The 22,111-nt window shown below is 57.0% G+C and overlaps 1 protein-coding gene across 1 annotated transcript; it reads right to left on the bottom strand.

Annotated features, from left to right (window-relative positions):
- Window positions 1–7,283: 7,283 nt before the first annotated feature.
- Window positions 7,284–19,545, bottom strand: CACNG1 (calcium voltage-gated channel auxiliary subunit gamma 1). The gene is made up of 4 exons (XM_084863678.1): window positions 19,180–19,545; window positions 12,188–12,262; window positions 8,430–8,567; window positions 7,284–7,984 (listed from the first exon to the last, which is right to left on the bottom strand). Exons 1-4 carry the CDS (start codon window positions 19,412–19,414, stop codon window positions 7,758–7,760), a joined length of 675 nt encoding a protein of 224 aa, XP_084719804.1. The 5' UTR covers window positions 19,415–19,545; the 3' UTR covers window positions 7,284–7,757.
- Between the last annotated feature and the right edge of the window lie 2,566 nt (window positions 19,546–22,111).

Here is a 22,111-nt window from a genome sequence, read left to right as displayed (position 1 = left end):
CCATTTCTAATTTACGGCAAAATTATAACAAATTTTTTCTGATGTCAATGATACCTCGTGGGAGAGGTTCTAGTACCTGAAGAGACCCAATGCCACTGTTTTTTTGTTTTGTTTTGTTTTGTTTTGTTTTAATTTTCTTCCTTTTTTGGCCTTTTTCTTTCTTTTTTTTAAACTTAGTTTTGGAATTATTTTAGCCACGTGGATTCCTTAGAACAAGTTTCCAGTTTGGGGGTCTGCAGCTCCTCCCTGGTGATCATTGTCTCAGTGAAGTTCTTTTGTTTTAAAAGATTCGTGGTAACACAGAATGTATTTTACTGCTGCAACTAAAATGTATTTATAATAAAACGTCTTTTTAAGAACGTGGGGATTTGTTTATTCTGTGCGAACCACCGCTCTCCACCTCCTTTCACGTTTAAGATCAACGTAGACACAGCCCTTCGCTTTTATCCATAATGCTAGTTTGGTAAAAGTAGCTAATGTAACAGAACTCAGCGTTCCTTTGTAAAACTGTGACTCTCGTTTCCAGAAAACGGTGACTGGACTTAAATCTCTGACTATCAGCAGTAGGAAAGGCCTCGAGGCTTAAAATGTTACCTGAAAGTTTAAAAATCATCAGTGGTCCTAGAGAAAATGTGCCCTTTTCAAGTCACTCAATGCAGATCTTAGGGATTTAACAAAACTATGACGAATGACCCTTGTTAATGCTGGGCTTATGAAGAAGCCCAGAATTTCCTTCAGAATGTGTCCACCTAGTTTAGAGCGATTCATGATGAGGATATAGGAATACGCTTGGCGGTGGCCTGTGACAAGCATGAATTAGCCATCTCCTGCCCTCTTTCATCTCCTCCCCCCAATGCCGACTGTGCAGAAAGTTGGCCCGAATTGGGGTCTTGTGTTTGTCGGGGCGTCATCCTTTGCATTGGCCGGAATGCGGTTTTGAGAAGCATTAGCAGGTCACAGAATGCTTTGTGTGCCTCGGCGATTTTATTTTTAACATCTTATTAATGTGGCACCATAAATCTAACTTGAATATACTGTGCTCAAAGTCTGTAAATGTAAGTAGGTAGGACAGTCAGCCTTTCATAAAGACAACTTATAATTCTAACTCAACACGGTGAGTCATTTTATAAAGCCAGGTACCTTGCTTCTTTGAGTTGACGTGATAACGGCATAAATCATCCTTGGGTTTGGGAAAGAAAAAAAAAACACTCAATGTATAAATCAACTGGATGCGGAGGACTCCTTGAGCTGCTTACCTGCTCTAGATGCAGTAACTCAGGGCCCCAATCTCGGTGGGAAAATGCAGTTTAAGACGCTCTCGGGTGTTAATTCTATGTCATATCTGTGCTCTTTGAAGGTATTAGTGTGGAAGCGAGCGGGGAAAGCGTAATTTCACCAAAACTGCAAGGTGGGGGCGCTGTGGAGATGGAGAGTTGGCTCAGTGAGTGCAGAATTGTTTGTGCTTACCTTGGTTGGATTAGAAACATCCAAACACCCCTGCCGTTGGTTTCTCCTGGCCGAAGAGCCCGGTCTGACGTGGACTCTGCTGCTTGATTCACACAGTGTTGTCCTAACAAACCAGGCCCCTGTGGATGCAAGTCCTTTCCTTTGAAACCCCTCGCTGATGGCATTGCCTCGGCTGGTTCCCTTTCCAGTTACCTCCCTGCAACAGGTTGGATCGTGCCACTCTGCTCAGAGTTTCCCATCACACCCTAAACTGCACTTTGGAGGCACCCCAAACCTTGTTCCTGAGCGCTCTGCACACGGCACACTAAGGCAGACAGGCAGGCGCCCTGCCCTCCCCGGACCAGCCCTCGCTTCTCTTGCCTCCGGGCTTCCCTGGGAGCATGCCCTTCAGCACTCAGACCCTCCAACTACTACCAGGCGCTCCGCTTACTATTCAAGACTGTGAATTCCAACTCCTCTGCCCGCAGTGAAGTCTGATACCTCTGTCATCACAGTTTGGGGATTGTAGTTAGGAGTCTGTGAGCTTCTGGAAAGTTATGTCTCAGGCCTCTACAGAGCCAGCCGGCCCTTGCACACTTGCTGAGATGGAACGCAGGCTTGACTAAGAGAATAACTTAAAGACACCCTCCCTGGTCCTGGCAGGGAGCTCCGTTGGTTAGAGCATCACCCTGGCACACCAAGTTTGTGGGTTCAAACACCCCCCCCCCCCCCCCCCGGCCCAGAGCACACATAAGAATCAACCAATGAATGTATAAGCGAAACCACAAATCAATGTCTCCCCCTACCTCTAAAATCATTAAAAAAGAAAATAAAAATAAAAAAGACACCCTCTGCTTCCCCTGACATCCTTGGCCAATGGTGCGTGGCCAGATGGCAGGGTGATGGCTCGGGTGGAGCAGGAGTAAGCTGTCCTGTGCAGTGACACCCGCCCACTCCCCTCAGCTCTCCGAGCGGGGACAACGCATTAGCATTCACGGATATTTTGTGACTTGCCAGGTATCGCTGCTAGATCCCTCAGTTTGACAGCTTCACCATGGTTACCTGGGTCGTGATGGATGCTGCCTACTTGAGCCTATCAGGGTCTGTGGGCATGTGTCTACCGCGCAGCGTTCGGGAGAGTGATGAAATCCCCCTTTGTCTGAAGCTCCAGCGGATGCTAAATTCTCAGAGGGAGGTAATTAAATTGAACAGAAGCTGCAGCTTGCAGAAACCTAGGGTATTATCCTCCTCTTAGCTCATTAAAACGGATGCTCTGCAAATTGCTTTGAATCATTGCTTGGGGAAACTGTGGATCATCCCTGAGCAGGAAGTGGCCCTGGTTAGGTGAAGGGATGAGCCTGCAGAAGGTTCTGGAAGGTGGGTGTGGCTGCCCGCTGCTACCCCCCAGGCTCTGGGCTCTGAGCAAAGAAAGAGCAAAGAAACCCGGGAGAATGTGCTCTGAGATTGTTTGCTCACTAATTGAATAGAAATGTAATCAGATGGCAGGCCCTCTTTAGATGGGGAGAGGGCCTGAGAGTGGAGGAGAGCTGGAAAAGAAGACTCAGACGTGCTCTCATCAGTCCTCAGGCCTGTGCTTCCTTTATGAGCAAAAGACGCTGGCAGCCAACAGGGATGGGGGGGCCCTGTCCCCCTGCTGGGTAGGCCTGTCATCTAGTTGGAATGCGGACTTGTTCATGGTTTTACAAAGTGAGGCAGAGGCTCTGCTGAGAGAAAGGTGTGTGGATGCAGTCCTCAGCTTCCTGACCGGGCCTCACCTAAGTTGCCTAACTTGGGGCAAAAGTGACGGAAGTGCTGGACCCAGGCTTTCCCTGGCGAATCACATCTCCTCAGGGTGACCCTGTAGGCTTTCTGGGACTGAAATTCCTACCGGGCTGGTTCTGCTGATAGAGGGGTAGAGAACACGGTTTGAAAAAAAATTGAGATCTAGGGTAATTGAAGGTTTTGAGCCTTCTGGAAAAAGTACTTCCGGAAATCTGTCTGTTCTTTAAGGGCTGTCTGTCCGCTGCTGCGCAGTAACTCAGAAAGTCGTCTCATGGGGACAAACGCAGCGTGCTCTGTGCTGTAGGGAGCACGGCCGACCCAGCCTCACTCCTCCCACCCAGGCCGAGCGCGGGGACAAGCCACGCAGGCTGCGGACACCTGGGATCGGGCAGCTGCGCGGAGAGCAGCTCCTTCACGCGCCTCTCTGGCTCCTCGAGGCCTCCGGACGGCACTTCCCGCCTCTTCTCTTCGAGCATCTTGGCACCCGCTCTCCCCGTCCGCCGCCTCCTTCGCAGCATTCTGGGGCACGTGGTCCAGGCCCCAGCATGGCCCCAGGGCTGCGTACTGCGTACTGCCCGCTGTGCAGAGGTTCGGAGGAAAGGATGGGGAGGTTCTGACTGCTAGCATGATTCGGAAGAAAGCAAGTCCCTTCCCTTCAGAGACCAAAGCGTGCAGAGGCTGAGAGCTAGCCCGACGCCCAGCACCGGGAAGGGAGAGGGATAGAGAGCTAGAAACATGGATGAGAGAGAATCATCGACCAGCTGCCTCTTGCACACCCCCTACCGGGGATGTGCCCGCAACCAATGTACATGCCCTTGACTAGAATCCAACCAGGGACCCCCAGTCCGCAGGCTGACGCTCTATCCACTGATAGAGCATCCTTAGTGTTTTTTTGCTGCCATCATGGATCCAGTACTCTTTGGCTCAGTGCTGTGTAGCCCTTCCCTTTGGGTATCCCCATCCCCCACCCCAGTTTCTTTAAATAAATTCAGTTTTCTTCCATCACCGTCTGAGATGCCCGCACACCGCCGACCTGACCCTCTCAGTCATGGCCTAGTTTAGCACAGCACCCAGGACGCAGTGTGGTCACACAGGGGGGTAGACAGAATAATGGTCCCTCAAGATCAGGGTGTCAGGAGAGGCAGAGAATTCTTTCAAGACACTTGCCAGTGGACAGATGAAGGCAAGGGTGGAGGTTGTGAAAAAGGGACTGCGCTGACTTCCCGGATACTTTCTAGCCGGCGTCTGCCTCCGCCGGTGACCTCTGCCCTTTAGACACATCTCATCTGCGCCTCTCTGTTCCTGTATCTGGATCGTGTCCCTTCCTTCCTCTACAGCCTTCCTTGGCCACCGTCATTAAGCAAGATACACGCATTCCAAGGAGCTCCTTCTTTCTTGAACTCTTACAAGTTTTGACCAAAATCAGCTGCACCGAAAGGAGCTGGAAAGGACCTTGAAGGTCACCCGATCAGAGGATTGTCAGTGGTTCCCAGAAATCTAAGCAACAGAATCCTTGTTCAGAAAAAAAACAAACCCTTAGCGTTATGTGAGAACCTAAAAAATGTAAGGCTTACATATATAATACGTTAAGTATATGTTTTACTTCTATACCTCCCGTGTATACGTTTTATGGTAGCTTCTTGTAAAATCAGCTTGCTAGAGCAATCACGGTATGCAGAAGCACACAAACATTTGAAAATGGGATTTATCAGAGGCAGATGCCGTTTGGTATCTAAATCTAGCCCTGGTGTTTTATTTTATTATTTTTTTTCGGTTGGACAATATGAGCAAACGTTGTGACTCAGAAAGACAAACAGAGGGATATTTGCTTGGGCCATGTTATCTGCGCAGATGGGCCCAGGCCTGAACCTCACGAAGACGGAACAAAACTCCCGGCCCCTGAAACGCAGGCAGGGAGTTGGCAGGGATGCAGAGAGAAGGTCGAAGAAACGTGGCCGGGAGGTCCCTTCAGAGGAGGGTCCAGCACAGGTTCAGCTCTGCGGAGGGGCTGTGGGGGCCGGTGACGGGGGAAGTGAGGGGTGCTGGAATAAACGGAAGTCTGGGATGTGCACGGAGGCCAGTGGGGGGCTTCCCCGGCTAAGGCTGGAGCTGGGTCTGAGCTCACTTCCCAGGTGCCTTGCTGGTCAGGAGACATCACCTAACTATCTGAAGACAGTGAGGAGGCGGGGAGGCATAGTCTACCAGGGTCCTCGGTAAACACCACTCCTGTGACACCGGCATCGCAGTGGCCCCTCGCGGGTGGCCCCAGAGCATCCCTGTCAGCTCAGCCACTGCGGCGGGCGGCCTGGCCGCTGTCTCATTTGTCACGGATCCCTGGCCGCTTCTGTCCCGGGCTGGGGCGGTCCTGGCTGTGGCCTGTCCCTTTTCTTGTCTTCCTCCCCATCAGGCAGGTTATACCTGTCACCTCCCTGCCTCCTGGGCGTCTCCAGGGAAAACTGCACCCCCGGTGTTATGACGCTCCTCCGTGCTTTACAACTCCCCCTTGGCCCCCAGAAGGCCTTGTTAGCAGCCCCTGGCGGGCTGGGGGCGGGAGGCGTGTTAGCGGTTCAATCGGGGACGTGGAAATCGACTTTGAACTCCTCAGGCTCAGAGCCCAGGACTCTCAGGCTGTGGCGACAGACAAATCCCCCATCCTCCATTTCTGTGTGTGTGTGTGGGGGGGGGCGTGGGGAGGGGGGCCCGCTAGCAGGACCGTGCTGTGGGTGACCAGAGAGGCAGGGTCTAATCCCAGATCAACAAGAATGTCCAGGAGGCTGGCTCTTTCACGTTGAGGCCAGACATTCTCGTCAGGAGCAACACTGGAGGCAGCGTCGCTCCTGGAAACGGCGGCCGCCGTAATGAACTGGCTGCGCCCGCAGGACCGATGCCGCGTGTGGCGATTAATTACGGCCTCGGCGGCCGCACTTGAGTGAGACGGGAAGGAGGGCCCGCGAGGCCGAGGGCAGCGCACCCGGCCGAACGCCAGCCCTGGGCTTAACAGGAATGTTCCACCTCACGGCTTTATTTATACCTCGTCCCCGCTTGGGAACTTTTGGGAGAGTGGGCAGGATATGAATTAGCCATGAACGTGTAAATAAAACATTGGACCCAAACGGGCAGGGGAAGCAGTCGGATCTGATGAGAAGCCCAGCCGGCCTGTGTTTCGCTGCTTCCTGCTGCCGTCGAGCCGGCCATTAGAAACCGGAGGGGGCGGCTGTGTTCTGACCGACTCCCTCCCTGACCAGACTCAAGAGCCAGGCTCGGCGGGGCCCTCTTCTCGATTCCACTGTGTAAAGGCTTGAGCAAACACCGGCCGTTCCTGACAGCTCAGGGCCGCACCCATAGGATGGCCCAGTCCCCCTTCCAGTGCCCACCGAGAAAACCCTGAAAGGGGGGCCTGTCCCCGGGTCCGAGGGAGGGGAGGAGCTCACTTTGATAAGTGCCCGTGAGCAAACCCAGATGGGTTTCACGTGGACCAGGCCTCCTCTCAGCTTTTTGTAATCTTCCTCTTCTCGGACTCACACAGCCCCCCGCCCTCCTCCCTCCCTGCTCCCGGTCCTCCCCTGGCCGGCTCTGGGAGCCCACCCCGAGGGCGGGGAGAGGACAGCGGGGCCCTGGCTGGTGGCAGTGTGAGTCACCGCCCTCCACGTCTGACAGCTAAGCCCTGCTTCCTCGTGTTCTTTGCAGCAGAAACCCGGCGTCGGATGTCAGACACTGGCGGCCGGGCGGCCTGGCTGCTGTGTCAACACTTGGGCCCTGGCCGGCCCGCGCTCTGGAAATAACCCCTCCTATTTTTAACACCCTCTGCCCGCCGGCCGGTCTCCGGTTTCTGCCAGAGAAAACCCCAGGGCCCGGGGGTGCACGCTGGCATTCCGAGCGGCGAGTCCCGTGGGCACACGGAGCCCTCTCCCCTGGGGTCCCCACGGGCGCCCCCCGCAGGCCCAGGGGCGGCCTCGCTTCTCTCCTCCGGGGTTCCCTGCGGCCCCCCGCCCCCTGGGCTGCAGGCAGGGGTCCCGGCGTTTTCTACGCAGAACACCAGGAAAAAGCACGTTTTTCAAAGAACGTTTATTTCCAACCACAGTCAGAAAGTGCCCCGTGAGAAAGGCTTCTCGGGCCTCCAACACACACAGCGCGTCTCGGCGCCGAGGACAGCGGGGCTGGCTGCCTGCCCCGGAGGAGACACCCACCCGCGCGGGGACTGAGCACAGGGCGTCCCGGGGGATGAGGCTCACGGGGCAGCGGGAGCCAGCTTCGCGGGCAGCTGGCGCCGGGGGCAGCTATGGGCTCCAGCGGGAGGTGGGCCTTTGCAGACCCTGTGCACCTGCCGGACCGCCCCCCTCCCCACCCAAGGCAGGTCTGAATCACCTCCACCTGCCGGATCCCCCGGGAGCCTGTGGCAGCCCGAGAGGCGCTGGGGGAGGGGGAGCCGGGCAGCAGTGTGTGTGGGTCAGGTGGGAACGGGAGGGACGGGACGCTCGCTCCCGCCTCCTCTCTAGAATGTTCTGGGCCGGGCTCCCTGCGGGGGAGGGCTAGTGCTCGGGCTCCGAGTCCATGCAGGACTCCCAGGGGTTGCGGGGCATGCGAGGCAGGGAGAAGAGCAGCAGGGCCAGGCCGCCCAGGAAGAGGAGCACGAAGGCGGCGCAGGCGCAGGCGAAGGACCAGGAGTAGTAGTACTCGATCCAGACGGTGTCCTCGCTGTCGATCATGCGCTTCACCGACTGCCGCAGCACCTCCACCGACACGAAGATGCAGAGCCCTGGGCAGAGCGGGACGGCCTGTGTCCGCGCCCCCCGGGGCTCCCGCGGGGACCAGGGGGAGGCCCGGCCGCGCGGAGGCCGCCCGGGGCGGGAGTGGACGGACGTGGGGACCTGCAGAAGTGACCCACCCGCCTGCCCGCCCACCGCGCGGATGCTCAACTGCGCTTCTTTCCTTCTCTGGTTCGGGTTGTTTTGGATGAATTTAAAACGGGATGGTGACCGGCATTTTGCTCCCAGTGCCGTGTGGGTTAAATGCACACATTGCCAGCCTCTCCCCAGGCCCGCCGCCGCCGAGCGCTGATGAGTCCTGACCAAGTCTGCTCCTGGAGGAGCCCGGGAATTTCTCCCGGCTTACAGCAAGGCCGCAGGGAGGATGGGGGCAGCAGCCCTCACCCCGGGACACCCCCCGCCTCCACCCGGGCTCACAGGCCAGGGCCCCGCTACCTGCGAAGGCGTAGAACATGGACGCCGGCCTCAGCAGGTAGTCCCGCCTCTTGGTGAAGGCCAGGAGCACGCAGATGGTCCCCATGATGATGAAGACGAGGCTGAAGATGGCGATGGCGGCGGCCGAGATGCTGTACTCTGCAACACACACACACACACAGGGCCCAGGCGCCTCAGCAGTGGCCCGGCCCGGCCCGGGGCACGGCGGTGCGGCCAGCCAGGTGAGCACACCGGGGCTGCGGTGCCCACTGCACACGGGGAGACCGAGGCCCGAGGGAAGCCATTGCTCACCCAAGCCGCACCTGAGCAATGACTCCATTCTAACTCGAGGGCTGCACTGACCTGCATCCCTTCCCCCACCCCCACCAGGCCGAGGGCGGAGAGCAGCGGGCGCCTGGCCGGGGGTCTGTCCTGGGCTGACGGCAGCCTCTGAAGGTGGCTTATTACAGAGCATGGGCATGGGTGTGTGTGTGGTGTGTGTGAGTGATGTGTGTGGTGTGTGTGGTGTGTGTGTGTGTGTGTGTGTGGCGTGTGTGAGTGATGTGTGTGGTGTGTGGTGTGTGTATGTGTGTGTGTGTGTGTGTGTGTGTGTGGCGTGTGTGAGTGATGTGTGTGGTGTGTGTGGTGTGTGGTGTGTGTGTGTGTGTGGGTGTGTGTGGGGTGTGTGTGTGGGGTGTGTGTGTGAGACAGGTGTAAGATTTGTGTGGTGTGTATGTGTGTGTGTGGGGTGTGTGTGGGGTGTGTGTGTGTGTGTGTGACAGGTGTAAGATTTGTGGTGTGTGTGGTGTGTGGTGTATGTGTGTGTGTGGCGTGTGTGAGTGATGTGTGTGTGTGTGGTGTGTGTGTGGGGTGTGTGTGTGAGACAGGTGTAAGATTTGTGGTGTGTGTATGTGTGTGTGTGGGGGGGTGTGTGTGGGGGTGTGTGTGTGTGTGTGACAGGTGTAAGATTTGGTGTTGCACCGGCATATAAGGGTCTACCAGAGTGAGTGTGTGTGTGCACGCCCACATCGTGTGCCGCCGATCGTACACGTGTAGGAATGGGTCTGTACCCGTGACAGAGGGTGCATACGAGCTCCCTGGCTCTGAAAGACCCCAGGGCACATGTGCTGGGGCTCCTGGACCGGATGCGTCTCCCCACGCCCCGGCCCTCCTGATTCTCGGGGAGCGCTCGATGGCACGGGAGGGACTCACTCCGCTCCCCACAGACTCTGACCCGCCCCCCTGGACCCGCCCGGGGATGGGGAGCGCTGGCTCCATTGCCCCCTCCTGCCCCAGGCACCGGCCTCCCGCCTCCGCCAGCCCGAGGGGAGGCTGGGACCGGAGACAGAGGGAGGCTGGGACCGGGGGACAGAGGGGAGGCTGGGACCGGGGGACAGAAGGGGGCTGGGACCGGGGGACAGAGGGGAGGCTGGGACAGGGGGACAGAGGGGGGCTGGGACAGGGGGACAGAGGGAGGCTGGGACAGGGGGACAGAGGGAGGCTGGGACAGGGGGACAGAGGGGGGGCTGGGACCGGGGGACAGAGGGGGGCTGGGACAGGGGGACAGAGGGGGGGCTGGGACCGGGGGACAGAGGGGGGCTGGGACCGGGGGACAGAGGGGAGGCTGGGACAGGGGGACAGAGGGGAGGCTGGGACCGGGGGACAGAGGGAGGCTGGGACCCAGGGGGACAGAGGGAGGCTGGGACAGGGGGACAGAGGGGAGGCTGGGACAGGGGGACAGAGGGGAGGCTGGGACAGGGGGACAGAAGGGGGCTGGGACAGTGGGGGGCTGGGACAGGGGGACAGTGGGGGGCTGGGACAGGGGGACAGAGGGAGGCTGGGACCCAGGGGGACAGAGGGGAGGCTGGGACAGGGGGACAGAAGGGGGCTGGGACCGGGGGACAGAGGGGGGCTGGGACCGGGGGACAGAGGGGAGGCTGGGACAGGGGGACAGAGGGGAGGCTGGGACCGGGGGACAGAGGGGAGGCTGGGACCGGGGGACAGAGGGGAGGCTGGGACAGGGGGACAGAGGGGGGCTGGGACAGGGGGACAGAGGGGGGCTGGGACAGGAGGACAGAGGGGAGTCTGGGACAGGGGGACAGAGGGGGGCTGGGACAGGGGGACAGAAGGGGGCTGGGACAGGGGGACAGTGGGGGGCTGGGACAGGGGGACAGAGGGAGGCTGGGACCCAGGGGGACAGAGGGAGGCTGGGACAGGGGGACAGAGGGGAGGCTGGGACAGGGGGACAGAGGGGAGGCTGGGACAGGGGGACAGAGGGGAGGCTGGGACAGGGGGACAGAAGGGGGCTGGGACAGGGGGACAGTGGGGGGCTGGGACAGGGGGACAGTGGGGGGCTGGGACAGGGGGACAGAGGGGGGCTGGGACAGGGGGACAGTGGGGGGCTGGGACAGGGGGACAGTGGGGGGCTGGGACAGGGGGACAGTGGGGGGCTGGGACAGGGGGACAGAGGGAGGCTGGGACCCAGGGGGACAGAGGGAGGCTGGGACAGGGGGACAGAGGGGAGGCTGGGACAGGGGGACAGAGGGGAGGCTGGGACAGGGGGACAGTGGGGGGCTGGGACAGGGGGACAGAGGGAGGCTGGGACAGGGGGACAGAGGGAGGCTGGGACAGGGGGACAGTGGGGGGCTGGGACAGGGGGACAGAGGGGGGCTGGGACAGGAGGACAGAGGGGAGGCTGGGACAGGGGGACAGAGGGGGGCTGGGACAGGGGGACAGAAGGGGGCTGGGACCCAGGGGGACAGAGGGAGGCTGGGACAGGGGGACAGAAGGGGGCTGGGACCCAGGGGGACAGAGGGAGGCTGGGACAGGGGGACAGAGGGGAGGCTGGGACAGGGGGACAGAGGGAGGCTGGGACCCAGGGGGACAGAGGGAGGCTGGGACAGGGGGACAGAGGGGAGGCTGGGACAGGGGGACAGAGGGGAGGCTGGGACAGGGGGACAGAGGGGAGGCTGGGACAGGGGGACAGAGGGGGGCTGGGACAGGGGGACAGAAGGGGGCTGGGACAGGGGGACAGTGGGGGGCTGGGACAGGGGGACAGAGGGAGGCTGGGACCCAGGGGGACAGAGGGAGGCTGGGACAGGGGGACAGAGGGGAGGCTGGGACAGGGGGACAGAGGGGAGGCTGGGACAGGGGGACAGAAGGGGGCTGGGACAGGGGGACAGTGGGGGGCTGGGACAGGGGGACAGTGGGGGGCTGGGACAGGGGGACAGAGGGAGGCTGGGACCCAGGGGGACAGAGGGAGGCTGGGACCCAGGGGGACAGAGGGGAGGCTGGGACAGGGGGACAGGGGGGGGCTGGGACAGGGGGACAGAGGGAGGCTGGGACAGGGGGACAGAGGGAGGCTGGGACAGGGGGACAGTGGGGGGCTGGGACAGGGGGACAGAGGGGGGCTGGGACAGGGGGACAGAGGGAGGCTGGGACCCAGGGGGAGAGGGGGGGCTGGGACAGGGGGACAGAGGGGAGGCTGGGACAGGGGGACAGAGGGGGGCTGGGATCCAGGGGGACAGAGGGGGGCTGGGACAGGGGGACAGAGGGGGGCTGGGACAGGGGGACAGAGGGAGGCTGGGATCCAGGGGGACAGGGGGGGGCTGGGACAGGGGGACAGAGGGGAGGCTGGGACAGGGGGACAGAGGGGGGCTGGGACCCAGGGGGACGGGCTCTCGTCAGGCTGGGGAGGGCGGACTTCGGCGCCAGAGGATCTCCTGCCCCCGCAGGTGTGACCCAGTCCCTTCCCTGCTCCGGGCCTGCCCCAGGCTCACCTTTCTGAGTGGTGAATTCGAAGATCTCGGAGCTCTCGCCGGGGTTAAAATGCCGGAAGTAGGAACAGTTTTTCTCTGCAAAGGAGGAGACACCTGTGAGCTGAGGGGAACGGGCCCGGAGCTGAGGCAGAGGCTCGGCTGAGAGAGGGTGGGTGTGATCCCAGCAGGTGGGCGGAGGGGACTCTCGGCGGGTGTCTTCTTCCCAAACCCTCGCCCTGGGCTGAGACAAAACCGGTCTCTGACCCTAAGGCCAATGTTTCGCCAGGTTAGGGGGTTGCATAAGAGGCTGGGAGATCCTCAGGGAGCCACGGCTGATTGAGTCAAAGGTGCAGACAGCTCTGTGGGGACCGAGCCCATTAGGCAGATGGGGTAACTGAGGCCCAGGGCTCAAGTCATTTGTCAGGAGAACAGGATACTCGTTAACAAAAGGCTACGCAGTGGTTCGTCCGATTATATGCGCCAGGGACCTCGGGCGATGTCTGGAGACATTTTTGCTGTTATAACTGGGCAGGGCTGCTGGTGGCATTAGTGGGTAGAGGCCGGGATGCTGCTAACCATCCCTGTGCACAGAACAGCCCCTGCATCACGGAATCCTCCAGCCCCAACGTGCCAGTAGCGCTGAGCTTGAGAACCCTTGGATCCTGCCAACGTCTGGAGCTGTTTCTCAGCATCAGGCCCACCCTCACTCACTGGCTTTTCAAAAGCTTCCAGGAGATTCTGAAGAGCAGCCATGTTGGGAGGCCCTGCTCCAGGCCCTGATAAGTGCCCCTCTGAGTGGGCCACCTGGGGGACCTGGGTGAGGGTCAGAGAACCCATTCGGGGGCCCTCAACACCTGCGGCTGCGGAGGCAGCACAGCCCAGACCTTCCCGGCCGGCTTCCCGGTCTGCCTGATAACTGTCAGGAAGCCGAAGGGGATCAGCGGACAGTAGTGGGAGTAGAGGAAGCTCTCAGAACAAAGAAATTGATGCTGATTTTAAATATAATTTCAGCCATAATTTCTCCTCTGTTTTTCCTTTTCATCTCTCCTATAGAGATACTATCCAATGAAAGAATAGTTTTATTGCATATTGAATACAGGTTAATATTATCTACCGTATTTTCCGGCGTATAAGACGACCTCCTAATTTTACAGTTAAAACACAGGTTTAGGCCTATATTCGCTGTATAAGACTACCCCCCACTTCCGAGGCAACACCAGTTCTTTTTTTAATAGACCGCCTCTCTGACTCTGGCCAATCTGAGCAGGCTTTTTTTCGTTTCAAAAGTCGTCTTATACGCCGGAAAAATATGGTTCTCTTGACTTAGGAAGTAGATGAATGGGTTATTTGATATTAGGTTGTTTCTTTAAGAAAAGTAAATTAGGTTGCTTTTTTTGGTGTGAGGCCCTTTAGTGATTACTTTTTCCAAACATCTGTGTTTAGAGAGCCTCTGGGTTGTGCATTCATTTCTTGGCCTTCAGGTTGTCTTTGCATTTTCTTTTTTTCTGTTAACCCTCCCTCACCCGAGAATACTTTTCCTTTATTTTTATTTTTATTTTTTGAGAGCATGGATGGGAGAGAGAGAGAAACATCCATGTATGAGAGAGACCCATCTATCGCTGCCTCCTGCACATGCCCCGACCGAGCCGGGGATTGAGCCTGCAACCAAGGTTCATGCCCTTGACCGGAATTGAACCTGGGACCCTTCAGTCCGTGGGTGGAAGCTTTATTCCCGGAGCCAAACAGGCCAGGCTGTCCCTGCATGTCCACAAGGCCACGGACGCCTCCTTTCTGTTGGAGACGCGCCCCAGTGCTGCCTTCATTTGGGTGCAGGCCTCCTCTCTGGCCTAGGTCACCTCATTGCCCCCGGAGCCCGTGGCCTCCTCTCCTCCGTCCTCCCCCAAGTCAGGGTCTCTGCCGCTCCCACGGTGGAGGGAGGACATGAACCTGGAGACCAAGCCTGGCGTCGTTAGCAGCAGCGAATGTTCGAGCGGTAAAAGCCTTCCCTCTGAGCTTCTATATTTAAATCGCTTTCCTCCAGAACCGAGGGACCCGGGGTGTCTGACACCAGTAAGTGGTGATGTCAGAGCCGAGCCGCTCTCTTCTCTCTCACAGCTTCCGGGGCTGTTTCAGAACACAATGCAGCCCTCCGATGCTCGTTAGGTTATTAGCTATGGATTCTCTTCAGCCACGGCTTCCAAATGGCCTGTGCTGTGTCCTCAGTCACCGCCGGCCTCTCTCTGGACAAAGGAACATTTCTGTTTCATTCTGTGAGGGCCAATTTCGGTCATCATTGAAAACCCTCTAAAAGGCATTGATTGAATTCAAGTGTATTTCACAGTCAGCTGCTTCTGCGACAACTCGCCATCCCAGAGTTAACGGCGTTCGGAGCAGGGAGAGGGCGGGGGAGGGGATGAAGGCCCAGCTAGGCGCAGTTCTGGGGTGCTGAGGCCCCTCTTGCGCAGGGTGTGCTCGGGGGGTCAACTCCAGGAGATAGACACCGGGCTCCATTCTGGATAAACCGCTGCTGCCACCAGGCCCTTGCTCAAAGGCTTTCTTAGCTCCGGGGAACAGCCTGTCTGGGAAGCCAGCCTGCGGATTCTGGGGGCTGGGGAGACGGTCCCATCAGTGGCCGTCAGTGTTCCTATCCCTCCCCTCCCCAGTTATAGGCTCTCACACATGGGGGAGGGGCTCCCGGTGGGCAGGGCTCCCACTGAGGACATCGGGAAGTCTCAGCTTCTCTCTAATGTGGCTGAACTTAGGGCTTGAGGGCAGACAGGCCAACCCTGTCCCCTCTCTTGGGCTCAGCACGTGAGGAAGGCCTGGGAGGGGCATCCGATCGGGGCCCCATGGCTGCCCATGGGAGACCACAGGCTGCTCTGTGGGCCCTGCTGGCCCCAGCACAGGTGGGGGGGTGGGTGGTGTCAGACCCAGTGCTCCATTTGGACATCTCGGTTAGGACCAATCGAGCCAGGCACCTGCCACTGTCACTCGGGAATTGCCCAGCATGCTGCTGTGGTAATGGTGCGAATTCGGTCCAATTACTCAACTTCCCTGCGCCTCGTTTTCCTCATCTGTCAGATGGGATGATGATAATAGCATGGACCTCACAGAGGATTTTGTGAGAATTAGATGAGTTAATATATATATGTCATCCCACTGCCCTGCCCTTCATGTGTTTATTTTTTTATTTTTCTTTCTTTCTTTTTTTCGGGTGGGGGGGGGGGGCGGAAGTAGCTGTTTTTCTTAGTTAGAATTCCTTGTATGTGATGAGTCACTTCTTGCTCTCACAAGAGTCTGTCTTTATTTTTCATCTTATCTACCTTTTGATTATGATGTGTCCAGATTTTGATCTATCCTACTTGGAGTTCATTAAGCTTCATGGGTTTCTAGATGAATGTTTTCCATCAAATTTGGGAAAATGTTGGCCGTTATTTTTTATAGGTACTTCCTGCTCCTCTCTCCCTTTGTCTGGGAATACCATTAGGTGTGCATTGATACATTTCATTCTGTCCCACAGGCTCTGTTCATTTTTCTTCGTTATTTCTCCTATCTGTTTCTCAGACTGGCTAATCTCAGTTGGCCTATCTTTAATTCCATGGATTTGTTCTTCTCCCTGCTCAGCTCTGCTATTGAAATTGTCTGGTGAACTTTTTCATTTCAGTTATTATACTTCTCAACTCTATAATTTCTATTAGATCCTTTAAAAATAATTTATATCTTTATCCTCTATTTCATGAGACATCGTTCTTATCTTAGCACATGAGGAAGGCCAGTGGTTTCTTCTAATTCCTTGAATATATCTAAAATAGGTGACTTAAAGTCTTTGTCTAGTAAGTCCAATAGCTGGGCTTCCTTAAGAATCTATTATTGACGTTATTATTGTATAGGCCAGGGGTCGGCAAACTGGCTTGTGAGCCACATGCAGCTTGCGAGCTGCGGTTTGCCGCTCTGTTGACTAATGAGTTTGCCGACCATTGTCATATACTACCCTTTACCTCTTTGCACACAATATGCCACAATTGCCTAGTCCTCACAGCTTCCAACTACATGGTAACATTTAGTCTAGTCCAGTGGTCAGCAAACTCATTAGTCAACAGAGCAGCAAACCGCAGCTCAAGAGCCACATGTGGCTCGTAAGCCGCAGTTTGCCGACCACTGGTATAGGCCATGCATTTTTAGTTCTTTGCATGTCTTGACATTTTTTTAAATTTAAAACTGGAAAATTTAAACAATATAATGTAGCAACTCTAGAAATCAGACTCTAACATTACCCAAGGATTGTTCCTATTTCTGTTTGCTATTGTTGTTTATTTAGTGGCTTTCTGAATTAATTTTGTAAAGTCTATATTCTTTGTCATGTGTGGCCACTGAAATCTCTGCTCCGTTAGTTTGGTGGTCAGCTCACGGAGATTTCCTACAATGATTGGAACTAATTCACTTCCCAGTGTTTACTGAGGGGCTCTGTGCTTCGCTCAGCACTCCACTGAGCAGTATGCATTCCTGAGTTCCGAAAAACTTGATTCTGATCGTTTTTGCTAATGTTCACATTGCTTTTATGGAGAGGAGGATTTCTGGAGGTTCTAACTCTGTCATTTCCCCCCCCCCCCCCCCCCATGCCATCCGAATATGTAAAACACTTAAAACAATGTCTGGCAGGTAGTGCTCTATTTGTGTTTGCAGTTCTTCTTATTACTGTTATTAATAATAGATAAGGACATGCATGCCTTAGCTGGTTTGGCTCAGTGGATAGAGTGTCGGCCTGAGGACTGAAGGGTCTTGGGTTCGATTCCAGTCAAGGGCACGTACTTTGGTTTCAGGCTCCTCTTCGGCTCGAACCTTGGTCAGGCCGCATGCAGGTGGCAACCAACTGATGTGTTTCTCTCACATCGATGTTTCTCTCTGTCTTTCCCTCTCTCTAAAAATCAGTGGAAAAATATCCTCAGGTGAGGATAAGAAAAAAAGAAAAGGAACATGTATGAACTCTGTCCATCCCTTCAGCAAAGAGTGGTCCTGTATAGCACAGGAGGGGCGGGGGAAGGAAGAGATGCTCACGTGCAGAGAAAGGAGAGGGAGGAAGTCAGGAGCACCCAGCAGCAGCCTGTTGGGGGCAAGGCTGTGCTCACAAGTAGGATTCACTCAGGTCAGAGTGAGAAGGCACTGAGATAGACGCTGGCCAGGTTCAAGGCCAAGCCGTGCCTGCTGGTCCCCAGGGGCTGGCCCTGCCACCTGCTGCCAGCCTGTCTCTCCCTTGTATAGACTCAGCTCGCCCTCTGCTCCCCTGCTCCGCGAACTGGCCAGGCTTTAAAAGGCAGATGCCTCCCAGCTCAGGTGGGAGGACCATCCCAGCGCGTTTCTGGGGGAGCTGCCCTGCCCTGCCCTGCCCTGCCCTGCCCTCCCCGGGGGAGTTGGCTGGACGGTGCATCTGTTTACAGGCGTGCCCAGCAGAGGCCGAGGGGCATGGGCATCGGGGCTATGTGATACCCTCCCAGCACATGCTCATGCCATTTAAAGCCCTCAGCCCTGGGACTCCGTGTGTCCAGGACAGCTGGGTATTTATGAATCTTCCGAGTGTCCCGTGGGAATGAGCAAGGCGGGAGGCGGCGGGCGGGGAAGGAAGGAAAAAGAGGGAAGAGGGAGGAACAAGGTTTGGGCTCCTCTGTTCCCTCCTCTCCCCCACCCCCACCCCCCCAACACACACACATACACTGCAGGGTTTTGGGGGACGTGGCACTGGCTCCCTTGCAGGGGAGGCTTCAGTGGACACCCAGTCCGGTAACAGACAGAATAATTCTGAGCGCCAAGTGGGATGCCCCACGCAGCCTGGTCCGTGCACCTGGGAGTGACATTTGGAAGCGCTGGAAGGGACTCTGCCCTGCTGAGCCCCAGCACCGCGGGAGGAAGCGGAGGCTGTGCTGGGCTTGTCTCCCCCGCCCCCTGCCAATCGTCATTTTGGGGGGTCATGGGTAATGATTAGACCGTGGCCTCTGAATCCAAGCGGGCTCTTTCCTGGGCGTGTGCTCCATTTACCAGGGACGCATGGCCGATGGCCGGGGAGGCTCGTCATCCCGGTCCCGTGTGGGTGTTCCTTACCGGGAGCTCCCCTTCGCTGGGTGCGCCCCGTGGGTGGAAGTGGGAAATGCACGTACATTCCAGCGGCAGGACGTGCTCCCGGCCCTGCAGGGGCCTGAGCTGAGGGAGGATGGGCTGGAGGGCTGGTGTTTCTCACAAAAAGGCAGGCGGCTCATCTGCAACAGGTCCCAGTTCCCAAACAGGTGCTCAGCCTGTGCCGTCACTCAAGGCCCCCCCCCCCACACACACACACTCTCTCTCTCTCTCTCTCTCTCTCTCTCTCTCTCTGCTGTTACCACCTTTCTGAAATTCTTACGCAGGGGTCTTCAAACTTTTTAAAGTGGGGGCCAGATCACGGTCCCTCAGAGAGCTGGAGGGCCGGACTATATGAACTACTAATTCCTACTGTAACACCTCGGCTGCGCTCACTGCCCAAAAAACCTGGCGGGCAGGATCAGACTCCTCTGCGGGCCGCATGTGGCCCGAGGGCCTTAGTTTGAAGACCCCTGATTACACAACGACAAGGAGCCTGTGTTTTCAGGCTGCCCGGGGCCTGTACATTCCGTGGCCCATCCTGTCCCTCCCACAGGGCCCGCCAGCCTGAGCACCGAGGGCCACCGGCTTCCTTGCCGGGAGAGCCCGGAGCTGGGCACCCAGAAGAGTGACCGCTGGTGGGGCCAGGAGCCCCCGGCCCGGCAGGTCCATGGTGTCTTTCAAAACTGAGCCTCTCGCCCCACATGGCCAGCCCTCTGCGCTGGGTGAAAAGCCCCAAGCCTTGCAAGACAGAGAAATAGGGAGAGAGACATGGCCAAGGCCGCCAGCACAGCCTCATGCAATGCAGACCCCCTCTCCCGGGCACAGAGGGCTGTCCGGAGCCACTTTCCCGGAAGGAACAGAGAAGGCCGGGGGGCAGGGCCGGGGGGCCAGGGCGGGTACGTTACCCCCAGGCAGGGTGATGGGTCCGCAGCTCCCCTCCTTGCTGCCGCCCACGATGATGCTCTTGGTGCAGATCCGCCAGAGGCCGAAGTGGGCCGCCTCGCAGACGGCACTGTAGTGCTCCACCTCGGGGCTCAGCACGGCCCAGTGGTCGGTCACCACGGCCACCGTGGCCAGCACGATGCCCACCAGGAGGCAGAAGAGCGTCAGGCGGACCCTCAGGGTTCCGGTCTGGGACATGGTGGTCGCGAGGGAGTGGGTGCTCCGGGCAGGGTCGGGTGGCTGGCGGCGTCTCCCCGGGCAGGTTGCAGCGGGCTGGGGTGGCGGCGGCGGCAGTTATGGTGCAGAGGGGGGGAAGCTAAGTTTAGTGTGCTGGGCCGAGCCAGAGGGGGCTGGCCTTGGGGCTGAGCAGCTGCCCACACGTGACAGGGGCCTGAGGGAGGCTTCTATTAATGCACACGCTCAGGCGCGGCCCCGTCTCCGAGGACTGCTTCCTCTCGGGTTTCAGGGCTGGGAGCCAGAATACCCGGGGAGGGGGCAGGGGAGAAGGCTCTGGGTGGCGACGGGAGACCTGCCGGAGCGCCTGCTCGGGATTCCCGGTGTGGGCGAGGCGAGGGACACTGCATCGCTGAAGGTCGCTGCTGGGCAAAGGCAGAGACCCTGCGGCTCAGGGGGCTCAGCCGTCTGTTCTCACCCTGGGCAGCTGTTTCCAGAGGGGGGCGAGTGGGGCCTGGTCCTGTAAGTCTGGGGGACCCGGGGCCATGCCCAGGGACATTGTGGGGATCCCCTGCCCAGGGCTTCTGGAGCCCACTACCCAGGCGAGAGCGTTAGCCCCAAGCCCCACAGCATCCGCCAGTGACAGGGAGCTCTCAGTGGTTCCTGGGACTGCCCAGCGTGTGAACATTATCTTCTTTCTTTTTTAAAAAAATATATTTTATTGATTTTTTTACAGAGAGGAAGGGAGAGGGATAGACAGTTAGAAACATCAATGAGAGAGAATCATCGATCAGTTGCCTCTTGCACAACCCCTACTGGGGATGTGCCCGCAACCAGGGTACATGCCTTTGCCTGGAATCGAACCCGGGACCTTCCAGTCCGCAGGCCGACGCTCTATCCACTGAGCCAAACTGGTTCTGGCTGAATGTTATTTTCTATTCGATTCTCCCAGCCTCCCACCTGGGTGCGGAAGAAAAACAAAAGACAGCTATCTGGGGCAAGTCTGTAACGGCTTCCCGAATCTCACACAGCAACGAAAGGCCGGCAGAGGACAGAGCGTCAGCTGTTTTCGTTGCAATGATTCAGTGTTACCTCTATGAATGGCAGGGGATGCAGGTTTTCCTGGTTATGCTTTTATTTACAAAACAGCTATACGTAAGTCAAAAAGAACAGAAGTAAGTTGATTTACAGGTGACAGCTAAGAGCCTCACGGTGGGTGGACATAGCAGAGGACTTGGGAAAGTCTGGGGCCGGCTTCCGAGAGGCCCACCTGCCCCCATACCCCCCCTAGCGGGTCTCTAGGCCACGACCCACCTCCTGGGGTCTGTCTCCTCTTCCTCAGGTCACCAGTGGCTCTCTCTGGGTGCAGTTGAGGCTGATGTAAGTGCAGTAAGAGACCCCGAGCTGGGCAGGGCTTTGAGCTTCAAGATCCTGGCCTCAGGTTGATCGTGCTTAATGGAAAGATTGTCTGTGTGCAGAGAACACGCAGGGGCCCAGCTTGGCGTCACAGACCACTGATCCCAGGGATGATCCTAACAAGAGCAGGTTTCAGTGAGAGCTTGCCATATCCTCAGCGCTCTGCTGAGTTAATTTTCACACCTTCCCTGGGGGAGGTGGGCAGGTCTGTGCCCAGCAGGGGTGCTGAGTCCCCCAACCCAGCCAGCAAATGCATTCAAGGTGGATGGCTCTTCCTTTCAACATAATCTGTGTGCAAACCTAGCATGAGGCTGATTTCACATCAAGGGTGTCAAACTCGAGGGCTGTGGGCCACATGCGGGCCACAAGGAATAATTTAGTAGTCCAGCCAATATAACAGTGTGAGCAGTTATGTACAATTATGAAAGAAAATAAGTCTCCTGACAGATCCAGAATTACTGACCTTCACCTTGGGTCAGTTTTTTAGTTTGTTTGTTTGTTTTTTTAAGAGTATACAAGCCTTCTTTTTTTAAAATATATATTTTATTAATTTTTTACAGAGAGGAAGATAGAGGGATAGAGAGTTAGAAACATGGATGAAAGAGAAACATCGACCAGCTGCCTCCTGCACACCCCCTACTAGGGATGTGCCCATAACCAAGGTACATGCCCTTGACTGGAATCGAACCTGGGACATTTCAGTCCGCAGGCCGATGCTCTATCCACTGAGCCAAATCGGCATTGGGTCAGTTTTGAAAGTAGTCACTGAGAACAAGATTTCCCCAAAGTAGGAAAAACAGTAGCAGAGAAGAGATGCCAAGTGTCAGGAAGAAAACATTAATTTTATCCTTTTTTTTTTTTTTTTTTTTTTTTACTATTCAAAATAAACCTACGTTTCTATGAAAATTGGAGCGTTTGTTTCTTTGCGGCCCACATAAACTTCAACCGCGTTCACTTGGCCGTGTTAGCCTCTGAGTTTGACATGCTTGCTCCCCGTGGTCCTCCCCTGTCCAGGCATCAGGAAGGACAGCTCCTTAGGGAGTAGGAACCAACCTGCCAGTGATGGAGTCAGCAACCCCTGGGTCAGATCCCTGTCCCGCTGGCGTCCAGCTGTGTGGCTTCCAGCCAGTCACCAACCTCTCTGAGCACTCCTCCCCTCAGCTATAAAATGAGGGCAGTGGCTGACTGGGAGCTGCAGAATTAGAGATCATGCATTTATCAGCTTCGCCCAGGGTAGGTGCCAGGGACTGAGTTAAGCCCCACTCCCCCCAATTCATATGTTGAAGCCCAAACCCCAGTGTAATA

Source organism: Pipistrellus hanaki (genome assembly GCF_964339955.1).
Source record: "Pipistrellus hanaki genome assembly, chromosome: 16".
NCBI classification, from domain to species: domain Eukaryota; kingdom Metazoa; phylum Chordata; class Mammalia; order Chiroptera; family Vespertilionidae; genus Pipistrellus; species Pipistrellus hanaki.
Note: the sequence above shows the minus strand (reverse complement) of the source record. Positions and strands in the feature narration are given on the sequence as shown.